This window comes from Dicentrarchus labrax, unplaced genomic scaffold, assembly GCF_905237075.1.
Source record: "Dicentrarchus labrax unplaced genomic scaffold, dlabrax2021, whole genome shotgun sequence".
Lineage (NCBI taxonomy): Eukaryota > Metazoa > Chordata > Actinopteri > Moronidae > Dicentrarchus > Dicentrarchus labrax.
Genome location: NW_026136721.1, coordinates 34080620 through 34096645, shown reverse-complemented (window position 1 = coordinate 34096645; position 16026 = coordinate 34080620). Strand labels below are relative to the sequence as shown.

Below are 16026 nucleotides of genomic sequence, written 5' to 3'. Positions count from 1 at the left end.
GATATAGAGTTACAGACACAAACACACACCTACAGACGCACAAAGTGGAGGCTGCAGGGTGGTTAAGTTAGGCATTAAACAGGTTCATCATCACACCCACAGTGTTGACAAGCATCTGTCCTGCTGAAGTGCCCTTAAGACACTTAATCTCTTCCAGCTCCAGCTCTGCTGCTTTGTACCTGACTCTGACCTCTGACCCCACTGGTGGGGAAAAAAATTCTATAATAAGGTTTTCTCCTTCAGGGAATCAGTACATTTTACCTTTTGGCTGCCATACCCATGACTGAACAACTGATTGTGTTATAAACATATTGATTTGGTTGTCTCAAGAGAAATCAGTACACAGGTTTAATTTTATCGCTGTTTCTGTCTAGGAAGTGATGATTTCACCATTGATACCCTAATTAATGTATTGCTAGCAGACTACGGCATCAGGTAAAGTAAGCCTCACTAATACTGAATCTGCATTGGAGTCACCACCTGTCCAGTCTTGGGACCCATCGCCTGTCGTATGAGGACAGTTAAGTCAGTTAAGCCAGTGAATATCTGAATAATGAATAGCGAATATCTGGGCCAAGACTTCCTCTTGTGTGCACTGTTCATTGTTTGCGTCCGATTAGCATCTTGAGATGTGAGAATGATAATATCTATAAGAAGATATCTGCATATGAATGCTAAATTGACTTAAGAGGATAGCTGAGGGTTTTTTTAAATCCAGAATAAGCTAAATCTTCATCAGACCATAGACAATGATTTCGGAGATTGTATTCTGGCCAATGTGTTCCACCTCTTTTGCTCTCCACGCAGACTATTTACCCGCATGCAACCAAAGTCCACTCAAACATGATTGGTGAAGACTACTTAGACTACAAACAGAAATCAGAATACTTTCAATCCCAACACCTTGTCCCTTGTCAACAGATTATTAATCTGACTGCACCAGATTGTTTGTTACATAGAACCATCTGAAAAGTCGTCATTGGAAACTGTTTCAGAAAGGGCTGGCACTTACAAAGATGACTCGTCAGGTGATTAGATGACCCATCGGTCTATCACAAGCAAACCTCTTCAACAAACCATATAATGTAGTCAAACTCTTACAGAAGCCTGCCGAGAGAAAAGCAAGAAAGAACTAATCTCCAGTTCTGATATAGCTATGGAAGCCGCCATTGTTGTTTAACAAACTGTCTCTTCTCACTGCGTCAAACCTAGTGCTCATCCCTGTAGCTGCCAGTCAGTACTTCCTCAAAGCATGCTGTTTGGTGTACAGCATGCTGTACCAGCCACAAACGCTGGCAAATGGAAACCTGGCAAGATGGATGATCTCATGATTTTGTGTTTCCAGTCCAGCTGCTTCACAAGCTTAACAGATTATGCATTGACATGCAGATATCTGTTAACCTATCTAATGAATATTGGACTTACTATACATTCATCAGGTGATAATCTCTATACCACCTGAAGTCCAATATTATATCTAATTCTATATCCAATAGAAAGTCTTTACCAGCCATTCATTAACTTTGTCTGTCTGCCGCTTGTGCTGCACACATACCGTACATTGGGTTTACCAGAACTTTTTTGCCTACTGCAGCTGGCAACAAGGTTGATTAGAGCAGACAGAACACCAGACTTTCTTTACACACGATCATTCAACTGCATGAAATGTTGCATGCACGCAAACACCCACCAACACACTGAGAGGAAAGAAGCATTCAAACAAGGACACAGAATTCCAGACGTCGTGCCCTTGTGAGGTCCAAGAGTCATGCTGGCAGGAGACGGAGGGACAGGTGGGCCAATCAGCCAATCCGGCAGAGAGAAGAAGAGAGAGAAAGAAAGAGAGAGAGAGAGAGAGAGAGAGAGAGAGAGAGAGAGAGAGAGAACAGGGGAGAGGTGAATGGAAAAACTGGTGGATTATAGACACAGGAAAGAATGACGTGGGTGAACAGGAGAGAGGAAAAAGATGAGTGTCGAATAATTAAGGGACAGGATGGAGCATGGCTACTTTACTCGTGAATTAGGTTACTGGTTTGAACTTGTACAGTAGCTGGAAATCTAGCAATACAAGTGAAAGCATATCCAACTTCATTTACTCTGTTCCTGCTTATAGTTTGTCTAAAATATTTTTTTTTTTTTTGAGGGGTTGCCTTTATTGGATAGTGCAGCTGAAGATTGACAGGAAGGGAGAGAGAGGGGATGACATGCAGCAAAGGGCCACAGGTTCCATTGGGTGCATTGGGTGCAAGTTCTACTAGGTGAGCTATGTGGGTGCCTCTAATTTAGACCTTTTGACAGGAGCAGTTTGGGGGAAATGTCCTTAACAATAAATTCAAATGTCCTCAATAACAAATTCTTTATTTTACAAAAAAATTATACTATACCCACTGACAATTCCCTTATTACTTCCTTAAATCCAACGATCAAGGTGCTCTTGTGCAAAAGACTTAAGCTCTGAAACCCTCCAGTGGCCAGAGGCTGTTTGCAGAAAAGCATGCACACTCAGCAAACCTTCCCTAGATAAATAAAGGTTAATAAAACATATACCTGATTAAAAGATAGAAAGGTGGATGGATGGGATAAAGACAGAGGAGAGAGAAGTAAAGACACAAGACTATCCCTCCTTATCGGCCACCTTCATTTCTCCTCATCCTTCCTCCAGCTGATCAGTTATAGGAGAAATCAGAAGCACGAAGAGAGGGAGAGAGAAGGAAAGGTGGAGAAAGAAAGGAATGAAGAGAAAATAAGGGAGTTTGGTTGGGGGTTGGAGGTAGAGAGAGAGTCCATCAGCTGAGTGTTAGCACTCTGCTGAGATCAGCAATAATGTGAGTGAGAAAATGAAGAGAGGGAAAGGAAGAGGAAGGGGGGATGAGGATGGAGAATGTGGTCAGAATGAGAGTGCTTCCCCCCTGCCTCTGCCAATGAAAGCTTCAGCAAGCAGGAGACGGAAAGAGGACTGAAAAAAAGCAGAGAGGAATGAAATAAGAGATAAAAAGAGATGTTTGGATGGAAAGAAAAAAGAAAACTGTGTCTTTGATGAAGTGAGAAGGAGGGGTCTGATGACATAAGCTGGTGGAAAAGATTCCCAACCCCTGGGGTGATGGAGCCATTACAATACCCCCCTTCACTTCCAATCCTAACGCCCATTTCTCTCCCGACACCCCTCTGCAGCTAGCAAATGGGCTCTCCCAGTAAGGAAAAGTGATTGGGGCGTACCACCTCGGTGGCGGAGATCAGGGGGTGAGCGGTGACATAACGGTCGTAAAGTGCTGCTTAATGTCCCGTATCTGTAGACAGAGGGCTTGTGTGAGAGAGGTTTGGAGAGCTGTTTTCTTACCCTGATTTTTCCTGCGAAGGGTTTACGGCGCTCACTATATCTATTTGAAGACACGGCAGAACGTAAACTATTACTGTACAGTAGTTAACTACTTTTAGAAAGACCAAAGTGCCAATGTAGTATACAGTTTTGTTACACTGGCCCTTTCAGCTGCAACCAAATGGAATTGAAGGAAAATCTTGTGTCTTTAAGAGACTGTCTTCCCAAGAAAAAAACGACAGATTCAGTAATGTCAGCAGGTGTCCAAAAATAACATATGCTTACTTTCAAATGATAAGGAACTCTAGTGGCTGTAGTAATTATGACAGGAGCAAAGGAGAAAGTCAGGTGACATTATCATAGAGTGAGAAGGTCCCTATGTTTTCAAACTTATTGTTCAAATTCTTCTTCTCTGCAGCAATGTGTCACACTGGAACATTGTCCATCACGTGTGTGTGTGTGTGTGTGTGTGTGTGTGTGTGTGTGTGTGTGTTGTGTGTGTGTGTGGTGGGGGGGGTGAGGGCTCAGTTGGAGACACTAAGGGGACAGGAGCTCACACTGGGATGACACATGGCACTCCCACACTATTTCCACACAATACACACAGAAACCACGTGCACATACACGAGCACACACACATACATACACACGTAGAGCTCATGCACATATCACTGGCTGGAACTTGTCCCAGTCTCTTGCATGTTGTGAGTGTGTGTGTTTTATTTTTGCCACAGAAGCCACACTGTGATTGCATGCATTACATACAACACACTCTTGAATCAATCTCACACATGGTCTTTGACACAGGCACATGAATGTTATGTATGAGCTTATGTATGTGTGTTTTAAGTATCATTATTAGTAAATATCAGTTCTTATGTGCCACTATACGTTGAACATGAATATGTAACCTGGGTGTGACCAAGCTACCTGTCCACTGTTAACTGGTGCTGGTTTACATAAGCTGGCATCTCATAAATGGACACCTCAGTGCACTCTGGTTTATTAAAATTCAAGTCTTATTTTTGTAGTTTTGCCTATCAGGGAGGTTCCAAAAGCCTCAGAGCCCCGATGATGAAGCCACAATTACTTTGCCGGGTTTGCTCTTTCCGAGGGTCTCAGTGTGCAAAACAAAGGTTTAACAATACAGAAATATAATAAGCAAATCTTCAAATCAACAAAACACACAGGTAGTCAATGTAAACATGCTGAAATGGGGATACTGTGATCTTGTCTTGAGTTATAGAGTTAGAGTCAGATTTTATTGGACTTTTTAAACAGCAGCCCTAAATCACTGCTTTAGGATTTTACTAAAATCCTTGTTTCTGATTCTGTGTGTTAGTGTGTATATCTGGGATTATGCGTCTGTGTACATGTTGTAAAACACAACAATTTCAGTGTTCAACAGCAGCAGCAGAGAAAGTGGGTCATCCATACTACCTGAGCTGCGCTGCATTTGTCACTGTCATCAGATCTGTGTGTATGTGTGCAGAGTGAGCACATACACATGTGTTTGATGTGAGTGTATGTATGTTTGTATGCGGTAAAAGGATACACTTGCACTTGTTTGTTCAGTGTGTGTGTGTGTGTGTGTGTGTGTGTGTGCATGGAAGGGAAGTTACGCTTATGTGCACATACTGTACACTTGCACCACGCACAGGAGCTGCACAGGAGCGGTGGTTAGAAAAGGGTGTGAGAGGGTAGGTAAGGATAATGTGTGTGTGTGTGTGTGTGGGTGGGTGGGTAGGTGATTTGATGCAGGGGGTTTGGAGGGGTTGAAAATCAATCGTTAGGAGACCCACTTCCCATCCCCATTGCTGCGGCAATGCCGAGATTCCATCAATGAGCCAGGGCTGCGTTGCCCCGGCAACGCTTATGAATGAGAGCAGGTCGGTAACCGTGGAGACTCGGCGAAGAGAGGACTCGCCGGTTGCCATGGCAATGCCATGGGCAGGGAGAGACCAGGCAAATTGAAGGTGGCGAGTGACCTCCGAGATGTTCATCATCAATCGTTATCGTTATCATCATCATCATCATCACACTGGTGTTCCTCTTTAGAGACAGAGACGACAGGATACACACACCTCAGTGTTTTAGATCTTGCTGGTAGTTTTCGACTGCTTTTGATTTTCTTTGTGTTGATATTTTGAAACTCTTCTTAATGTCAACAGTGGGAGGACATTTGGGGTTTTAAGGGAGCTATAAAGAAGTCTACCTTTACCAGCAATAAAAAAGTTGCGAATAAATAAACAGTTATATCAGAAAAAGTTGTCATAATCATAAATATAACAGCATAATAAAATCCTTACAATATCTTTTTGCTTTATGCTATGTATATGAAAAAGAAAGAAAGTTTTGAGGTTTAAGTTGTATACTCTTTTTACGACAGGGTTTTCCTTTTCAAAGTGACTGCAATGACCAAAAGTTCATGTTCATAACTTTTCAAATGTGGTGTGGGTGATATGTAGGTGATAATGCACTACAACTCCACCACGTGCCATCTTTTGACTCCACCCTGTCCATTATGCCTCATTGTGCATTTGCACTTATTGTAATTGATATACAGTTTGAGAAAGATGAGTTCAGGTACAACACAGCACAGTTTAAATTGTGTGTGTGTGTATGTGTGTGCGCTTTACAGGTTGATTGTTAGGTGTTTCCCAGCAGTGTGAGCCTCTGTCATCACTGTCCAAACACCTTCTCCCTCCGCAGATAAAACTCTCCCTCTCTTCCTCCCTGGAGTCTCTCTCTCTCTCTCTGTGCCTGTCTGCCTCTCTCTCTCTCTCTCATTGGGGTTTCTCTCTCCCTCAGCAGTTGAATCTCACACTTTTGACACGCAGGACTATCACTCTCTTTCAATCTGCTCACTCTTCCTCTCACTCCGCATCTCTGAAGGGATGCTCCATCTCTTCCCTCTCGGTGTGTATGTCATCAGGGACTCTCATCTCCAGTGACTCTAGTGTCAAATAGTCTAATAAGGACAAATATCTGTCATTTGAAAGAATGGTTTAGTAGGTTTTGGTCACTAAATGTGGGCTATATATAAGCTTGAGAGGAAAGAGGGAAATTGTGGAAGGCAGTTTTTAATTTAAGGAAAACAGTGGTGAAAAGAAGCAGCCCATGTGTGCTTTTCTCACGTGACAGCTACTGTATATGTACTGTATCGGTATCATAAATATGAATGCATACTACAGAGAGAGCTATGCATCTTCTGACTAGATGCAGGTTCAGCTGCAAGCATATGGACAATTAGCAAATGAAGCCAGTAAACAGGATGTCAAACAGCCTTCACTGAAGAGATAACATAACTAATAGTAGCCTATTTGGAAGAAGTAATTAACTTTAACAACCTCACCTACAGAGGAATGCTACTACTACATACTACATGTTTTCTTTTCCCCAAATTTCCAAAGTCTTCAACACTGACACAGTGTCATGATTATATGTTCATGGTTTGTCATCTTTTACAGCAATTAAACAATCCTTAAAACATGATTATTTTCATGTCACTCACACAACAACACAACTTACACAGCTTATTTAAGGTGACTGACACTATGGGTAAAATTGGGTGTTTCAAGAGTTGTGTTGAGTGATTAATGTTTTTTTTCTTCTCTCATCCAATAATGATACCTCCCCACTCTTCGAAGATTAAAGTAAAGGTCATGATAATATTAAATCAAATCTGATTATAATAGTCATAATAATGATCATAAGTCATTCCATATCCTTATTCAACCTCTTTCTCTTGCCATTTCTTCTTTTTCTGCTACTCTTGGTTTTCTTCCCCACCTGCCACTTAACTCCTACCTGTTCCTCCTTTACACTCATGTTGTTGTTCTCACTGTTTCCCTCATTTCTCTACTAACACCCCTCCATGCCCCTCCCCCTCAATCTCCATCACAACCAGCAGCAGTCGCTGCTCCCTCTACCGGCCCCCTCAGTGCACTGTGGGCAGGTTGAGCCGTTGCCAGGGGTGACTGCATCCTGGAGGTTTGGGTTGTCTGGCAGAAGCGGATGGTTGCCGTCTCGCACGGATGAAAATTGAAGCTCCGCATTCGCCCTCAAATGAGATGTTTGAGAGAAAGAAAAAGAAAAAAAAAGCAGTGAAATGGGACAAAAATAAACAGCGAACAAAAGGAGAGAAAATGAATGACAGAGAGACGGAAAGGCAGAGAAAGTCAGAATTTAGATTCAAGATATCAAAACAGACCCTTTGCTCTTTTGCGTCATCCCTCTACTCATCCATGCGTGAATCCAACTCTGAAACTGAAAATGCATCTGAAGCTTTAATGGTCCCAATGGGGAAGCAGCAGCAAATAGTAACAAGATACAGAAAAGAAAAATTTTAATTAGAAATGTCTATTAGAAAAGCCGTGGTTTGTGAGAATGTGAACAAAAGACTTAAAAGGTGGATTTTAAATTCAAACTACAACCGTAGATCCTCTTGTGTGCTTACACAGGGACCATGTCGGACTATAATCTATATGTGTGTCCTGTTGGATCTTTACTAGACCTGAGGCTGTTTGCTTATTTTGCTGAGGTCCAGTGTTTTCAGGTCTGCAGCAAGGCCTTTAGCCGTGGCAGTTAAAAAGCCATTGAGGGAATGAGGGGCTTGGCTGCCTGTACCATGTCTGTTAATAAATGACCTCTTACTGGAATTAGCAACCAACCTGGAGAGAGATGGAGGAGGGGGGTGGTGGGGGTGAAGACGATGAAGGATAGAACAGAAAGCGGGATGGAGGGAGGAAGAGATGCCGAAATTGAAGAAGTAGCTCAATTCATATTCACTTTCTGTGCCCCGCTTCCTATTTTTCAAAGTCGCCTGAATCTGTTTCTTTCCCATTGGCTTTTCTCGCTTCCTTTAGCTGTTAGTGTTGCTATAAGTGGTTAAATAGCATTTACTTCTGTTTACTTACCTTATGGTTGGAATCCACAAATCATACGGCACGATCAGGAATACTTGATGTGAGGGACTGCTCTCCTTTCTGTGGGACAGATTTTCTAAGCCTTTTGGCACAAAAGGAATTCTGGGAACACATGCAGATGCCTAGAAGAGCAGTTTGCCAGGCCTCTGAGGTGCACTCTGTGTGACAGCAGTGAGGTGCATCTCTTCCGTAATTGCAAATGCATTGAAGGTTGAGAAGCTTCACAGAGTTGGGGATAGATATGATAAATGATGATACGTGTGACTGATTACACATTCTGTTGGATAAGGTTTAGGCATTTGGATGGCCATGTTTTGTATGGAAATTATTGTCAGTCCACATAGCACAGGTGTATTAAAAAGAGAGGATGCAATGGTGGAAAACTGTAATTAAAACCATTGTATTGCACCTACTAAGGTCTTCTACACTTGGAGGTGTAGTCCCAGGCACCGTGTACTGCTGCACAAATTTCCCCTTGCATTTTCATTTTCAGGTGTGTGTAAGGACATAAGGAAATATATCCTAAGCACAGGAAGTGGTCAATCATAATCACGTTGGCATCTGATTAGTGCTGAAGTTAAAAGAGCTGCCAACACACTAAATTGCTAAGTGCAACTGCAAAAAATATACAGTTTTATTTTATTATCACTTGTTGTTCTGTCTTCTAACGATGCCTGATTTAAGGTCAGAGTCTGCCTATGTATTGTGCTCCTCCCCTTCGTTTCTCTCTCTCCTCCTCCTCAGAGCATCCCCTCTCTACGCCCCCGCACTTCCCCCTCCCCCTAGTGTTGGACAGACCCTGCCTTCCGCCCCCGCACGAGACAGCGCATGGAATTTTCCAACCTGTCTCTGGCTGACTTTACACCAGAGCTTCACACACACACACACACACACACACACACACACACACACACTATAGAACCGGAGGTGCGTCTCTGCAGCCAGGTTAAAGATGGGCAATGTGACAGTAGTGGCAAGAGCCATCATACTGTTACTGAATTACTGATTACTACAATTATTCCTGTTTTAACTGTCAATTTTAACCTTAGTTATAAGGTACATATTCAATCTTCAACTTCATGTAACTACATTCTGTGTAGAACATGGAGTGGCAATACCATAGCTGTTCATAACATTTGGGAATTTGACAAAGAAATCTCCACTCAAGGTCCACAATCAAAATAACTGCATTAAACAGCAGATTGACTTTGCTGGAAAGTTTGACAGGTAGCACGTTGGTAGGTATACAAGGTTACCTGGTTTAAGTGTTTTTGTGTCCACCTTCATTTGTCTTCGCTCAACATGCCAATGTCCGTGAAATATGGGTCAGAAGTTTAGGTATTCTGTGCTGAAGCAGTGTGTTAGACGATAATGTTGCAGCTATAAATCAAATGAAGCCGGCTGTGACAAGCATGTTTTAGCAAATGTCATTAATCAGAAAGACATTGCCTGTTGCACTTATTTTTGTTCTGATGTCTCCATTGTCTCTCCCTCCCTCTTGCTGTCCCTCTGCAGTATTTTGTCGTCTGTGGGTTCTCAGCTTGACCTGAGGACACTGCGAGCCGTCAGAGTGCTACGGCCACTGAAACTGGTGTCAGGGATTCCCAGTAAGTTTGTGCACGCTGCCTTGTATGCTTTAACTACAGTAACTGCAGTCTCTGTCATATATTACAAATAGTTCAATACTGCTGTATTCCTCCTTTTTTTTGCGCCTCCTCTGATTGTTGTTGTGCACTGTTTCCTCCAGGCCTGCAGGTGGTGCTCAAGTCCATCATGAAGGCTATGATTCCCCTGCTGCAGATTGGCCTGCTATTATTCGTGGCCATCCTCATGTTTGCCATCATCGGCCTGGAGTTCTACATGGGAAAGTTCCACACTACCTGCTACGACGAAGTCACACGTAAGAAAAACATACAAATTACATGTGGCCTCTCAGGTTAAGACGATCACTGACACAGTTGTCTCTGGTTAGTTTAAACACATTTCAATCTATTGTCAATGGCACTAAAGTCCAAAAGGCAACCCGTTTCACAGCAGACATTTTGACTTCATAGCAGGAAACGCATACATGTAGCTAGAAATTAATAGTGTTATTTAGTTACTTTGTCCATCAGTAAATAGAGTTTAGGCAGAGCAGGACATCAGAGGAAACACTGAACAGCCAACCCTTTTTGCAAGACATACTGAACCACCTCCAAAAACTTGAGCGGGAGAATCGGCGTGCCGTTGTACTTGGTGGGCGGGCTGGGCCTGGAGCAGATAGCCAAGTAAAGAAATTCGTCACAAGCCGACGTCAGCTCATTGCACAAGAAAAAGAACGTTGGAACCCTAATATTCAGAGCAGTTTTCATATGTTTATCTCATTACTTGAAACTTTGGTCAGGTTTAATGTGAACATCTGACATTGTAGCATTATATATATGACAGAAAATAAGGAAAAGCACAGTAGGTCCCCTTTAATGTGAAATAGTACCACTTGTGCTCTACTAATTGAACTAATTGGCCTATTGAGCCCCACCATGCACAATACCAGGGCCCTGAAAATGGCACACCTGTGTGAAACGCATCCTTTGTTAATGTTATTAATTACTCATCAAAATGTCCGCTGTGAGACAGGTCTCTCATTCTCTCTTTCTGTCTCTCTCTTTTTGATCAGGAGAGGTAGTGGACGAATTACCATGTGGCACAGAGTTGCCGTCCAGGTTGTGTCCTAATGGCACAGTGTGTAGAGGTGGCTGGCTTGGACCAAACTACGGCATCACCCAGTTCGACAACATCCTGTTCGCCGTGCTCACCGTCTTCCAGTGCATCACCATGGAGGGATGGACAGACATGCTCTACTACGTACGTTAGCCTGTCCAGGGAGCCAAACGTAACATTTAATAACAAGTAGTTTAGTTTACAGTCCCACCGAAACACCAGAATATTAATAACACCCTTAATTTATAATTCTTGTAAAACACATTTGCTACTGCTAGTAACAAACTAAGTGTTGATCATGATCCAAAATGTTTGTTTGTTCTTTACTGTAGTCACATATACCCAACATACACATTTGAATTGAAACACATTTTTCAATAAGTTGTTATAGTTTGTCCAAACATACATTTTTACTTAAGCTATGCCAAACTTATTGTAGATATGGGTTGCTAGTTATGCTATCCATGGCAACAGAGAATCCGCCTTCATAAACCACAAGTCTTATCGCCCTTCTCACAGTTATCATAGTGGTGTTTCTCTCTGTTCTCTGTATTAGGTTTGTACTGTATGTTTTTTAGCACACTGAAGGACTCGGGGGTGGGTTGGTGTGCAGGCTGATGATTGGCTTGAATTTCATTCAGCTAAATGAGGCATAACGTAGTTTGAGATTTGATTCAAAACACCATTTATTTGTCCAAAAGCCATTTTCCATCCCTCTCTCTCTTTATCATTCTCTGTTTGACTTCCTTTATCCGTCTTCTCATCTGTCCTTTTGCCTTCGGAGTCGCTCTCCTTCTCTCTCCGCCTCCTTCTCTTCCACTCTCTATTCTGGTCCGTCTCGCTCTATATTTAACATCTTTTCTGATGGATGGAGGCTGACTTCCACTCTCACACAGTCAGGAGGAAACCAATGAAAGTTTAATAGAGAACGGGCTGCTTGCTCTGTACCGTGCAGTATAAAACCTAACAAATGCACACAGCACTCCAGCAGCAGATAATAATCAGCTGATAGTTCCATTTAGGCGTTACACGGGTCACAGAAACACAATATCCTTCAGTAACCTGATTCCTCTGATTGTCGGCTGAGTTCGTTTAGTGAAAGAAGGAAATGACACAGTGTCAGTCAGTTTTGTTGCTGTTGGTGTGCTAACTAGACACCTCAGTGCGATCAATGCTGTGTGAAAGCAGGAGATGCTGTAACGTAACACAGTGTGTGTGTGTGTGTGTGTGTGTGTGTGTGTGTGTGTGTGTGAAGTATGTCTCTGTGTTGCTGTTTCTGCGCACAAATGCAACATCTCTGCATCCAGGACAGGCTATAAGATAGAAAATGGGTCACTCCTGAGCCAGCATAATATACATACTTTAGTTCTCCTTGGTTCTTGTGCAGTCCAGAGAAAAGTTGCTAACATCATTTCAGCCTTAGTTCACTTAACACAGACACACTGCCTAAAACTGCATCAGCTTCAAACTGACACAATAACATAACAAAAGATTGTTTTCAATCATTTAGATGAATGAGTGACTATTAAAGGTACCCTGTTGTGTTTTTGACCACTGCTACTGCTATGGGGTCATGTTATTAGGTGTGGCTCCCCACCGACTTCACATCACGTTGATGGAGTCACGCTATTCCACTGTGTGGTGGCAGTAATAGGCCAACAAACATAGTTAATGTGCCAACAAAGGCAGTGAAGAAGACAGCTAGCAAGCAAACATTGATATACTGTAAAAAGAAAAGGAAATGCATTCAACACATTTGTAAAACTCAAGGATACATAGTGTATTCTGGTGAGAAGCTTAGTATAAAAATGAGTGTATAGCTTCTTTACAAGAAAACACCACAGGGCACCTCTAACGTTGGACTGAGAAAGGTAGCCCGTGTCTGTCGAAGATAAAAAATTAGAACAAACAGACGAGAATCTGTTCACAAGAAGAGCAAAGGTGCAATAAACGAGAACATTTCTGACCTTTCACATCATCATCACAGTAAGAGACCATACAGATTTTTATATATTAGATTATCAGTAATGAGTCTGTCTGTGTCTCTGTCTGTCTGTGTGTGTGTGTCTCTGTTTTCTTTCTTGCAGAGTAATGATGTGGAGGGCAGTGCCTGGAACTGGATGTACTACATCCCTCTCATCATCATCGGCTCCTTCTTCATGCTCAACCTGGTGCTGGGTGTACTCTCAGGGTATGGACACTTATGTTCTCATGGTTAAACTTTCCTCCTCTTGTCTTTTTTAAAAATATATAATACTATATACCCCTGTATGCTTTGTGTAATTTGATGAGCCAAACAAAATGGAAACAATGACACATGTGCCCACAGTGAATTTGCCAAAGAGAGAGAGCGAGTGGAGAACAGGAGCGAGTTCCTCAAGCTGAGGCGACAGCAGCAGATTGAGAGAGAGCTCAACGGATACCTGGAGTGGATCTGCAAAGCAGGTCAGTGCACACTGACAAACACACTCAGATACTGGCACACACTGCTCGTTCCCGTGTACAGATACACCGTATGTGGGAAAACCAACTCAATCCTGATGCATCAGTGTGCTTACATTTTACTTTCTTATTTTCTTGTACAGAGGAGGTGATTTTGGCTGAAGATGACGCCACAGGGAACTTTGATGGTAATTGACCTTTTTTAATTGTGTGTATGTTTACTGACGGACAAAAAGCTGCATGCTAAGGACATTAGTGCAGCCAGTAACAGCCAGAATATGAAGACAGAGCCACACAGAGAGTTGTGCCTTCACAGTGACAGCTTGTATCAGGAGGAGATTTGTACAAATATACTATGATGCATGTCTTGTCTTCAACGTTTCTTCCTAGAGGATAAATAAGAATACCAGACACTGTAGACTGCCAACACATCTTTAAGCTAACTGTTATGTAGAACAATATATGACTAAGCAACTTCAGAATGTGGGATTTAGCACAATACACCTACAAGTGACAGACTGTGGGAAGGGTAAGATGCTAACATTTGAGAGATAGACAGATAAAGAAACAATCCTTTTTTCTCATGCTAGGTTCGAGGCGAAGGCCAACCATCAAAACCAAAAACAACAAGACAGAGCTGCTGAACCCTGAGGAAGGAGAGGACAACATGGGAGACGCAGTAGGTAAGAAAAACAGAGGGATGGGTAAGTGCATGCAGGGGATGGAGACATGGGAGGATAAATTCAGCTCCAGTTCAGGTAGAAACATTCTGTTCAAGGCAAACAACTCGCAGCGCTTTTGGTTGATTTGGTAAATGTAAATGTAGGACCTCTTCTTGGGGTAGGCATGGGATGATTTCATGTCACGATTATCCTGGCCAAAATAATTGAAGTTAACAGTATTATTATTATTATTATATTATAATCTTAAGAAATTATTGCATCACAGATAGGACATCTCAAGATAGGCACTTGATCTTCATTCTGAATCCATAGTGGTTTCCACACATGTTATGTTAACTTGTTTAACTCACAATTAATTCACAACTATGGAAATTCACCCAAATGAACTTTGACTGTTGTTTTATTGCGATAAAATCATATATCGTTCCATTCCTAAATTTGTTAATCTCAGGTCCGAGTTGTGAAATGGGAAATACAATTGAAGAGAGAGAGATTTCTCCAAACAAAGAATCAGTCAAACTCAACTATGTCATGTCTCCCTCCCCTCCTCTCAGGTTTTGCACGCTCCAGTATAAAGAGCGGTAAGGACGGCAATTACAATAAGACAGAGCGACGAATGCGATTCTTTATCCGCAAGATAGTGAAGACGCAGGCTTTCTATTGGACGGTGCTCTGCCTGGTGGGCCTCAACACCATGTGTGTGGCTGCGGTGCATTACAACCAGCCTGAGCTGCTCTCCGACTTCCTCTGTGAGTAAACACACACATGAAACCCTCAATATACACAGGTACACATCCACACATACTGCACAGCGTTTAAACGAACCCGCTAGCAGATTACACTTTACTATCAACTACAGGAGCTTCCAGGAATCTTCTGAGAAACTCGGGAATTTTGCACTTTGACCCGAGGAACATGGCTCCAGTTTTGGTTTCTAGCTTTGGGTTCTGGGTCAAGCACAACGCTTAGACTGCAACAATAAGGGAACAGCAAGTCCAAACAACCTATGGCTGTGTCAATATTAGAACTTGGGATGGGATAAAGTTAGTTCTGCTGAAATAAACGACTTGCCAACAAGTCTTAAAAAGCAATATTGATGGTTAAATTAGAAATAAAACCTACAATATAACTCTATTTGCTAACATTTTCAGTGCAGCTGACACAAACGTTCTGTGCAGTTTGATGTCGGGTCACGTAGCATCGCACCAATTTGCATGTAAATTCTGAGTTTGGCATTTATTCTTAGAAGCATAGATGGAGTTTCCAAAGGAACACATAGGCTACATAGACAATACTGATCCATTATTAAGGTGCAGTCAAACACATACACTCACTGGTCTTAATGAACATTTGCGACATTTGCGACAAAAGTGCATTTCCTGTTTTTGGCCAGTGTTGTGTTTCGTGTTTTTGTGTCTGCACAGTATCTCTTCCTCATGTTCCTCACACCTGTGTCATCACATCCTGTTTCGGTGCTGACTTTGGGACACATTTGTTGGACTGATGGCAGATACGACCGTACCTTTATGTTACCAAATTCAACAGCACATCTACATCTGAAGCCAGAATATTTTTACAGTTTGGCTTTTCAGTTTAATCACCACTGCTGTCCACACACACCTCGTCCCAACCTGAATCATCTTTTTACACTTCAAATCTACTGTTTCCTCCTACACATGCAAACAACGCATTTACAATTTGAACTCCTTTAAATAGCAGAAACATGTTGCATTTTCTCTACTAACCAGTATCTGGTCCATCATCGCCTTCTTTCACATCCTCCTTTTGAAGAAAAAGAAAATGTTCGTTTGTTTAAATGTGTATAGTTTTTGTTCATTTTGGTGATAGCTGGTCAGCTTGACAGTATGACAGTAAGGTTTCAAGTAGGACACTTAAATATTGTACTTTATTCACTGTTGTCTTTGATTGTGCTGTAAATAAAATCCAGTACATTCAG

General features: G+C 42.1%; 1 protein-coding gene across 1 annotated transcript in view; it reads left to right on the top strand.

The window, feature by feature from the left end:
- The window catches only part of cacna1ab (calcium channel, voltage-dependent, P/Q type, alpha 1A subunit, b), a 179836-nt gene that overhangs the window by 89974 nt on the left and 73836 nt on the right, over window positions 1–16026 (top strand). The window contains exons 6-13 of the mRNA XM_051383747.1: window positions 9760–9851; window positions 9992–10144; window positions 10901–11088; window positions 13032–13135; window positions 13274–13389; window positions 13530–13574; window positions 13977–14069; window positions 14624–14818. Of these exons, the coding sequence (XP_051239707.1) occupies window positions 9760–9851; window positions 9992–10144; window positions 10901–11088; window positions 13032–13135; window positions 13274–13389; window positions 13530–13574; window positions 13977–14069; window positions 14624–14818 (986 nt within the window). The remainder of the gene's footprint in view (window positions 1–9759; window positions 9852–9991; window positions 10145–10900; window positions 11089–13031; window positions 13136–13273; window positions 13390–13529; window positions 13575–13976; window positions 14070–14623; window positions 14819–16026) is intronic.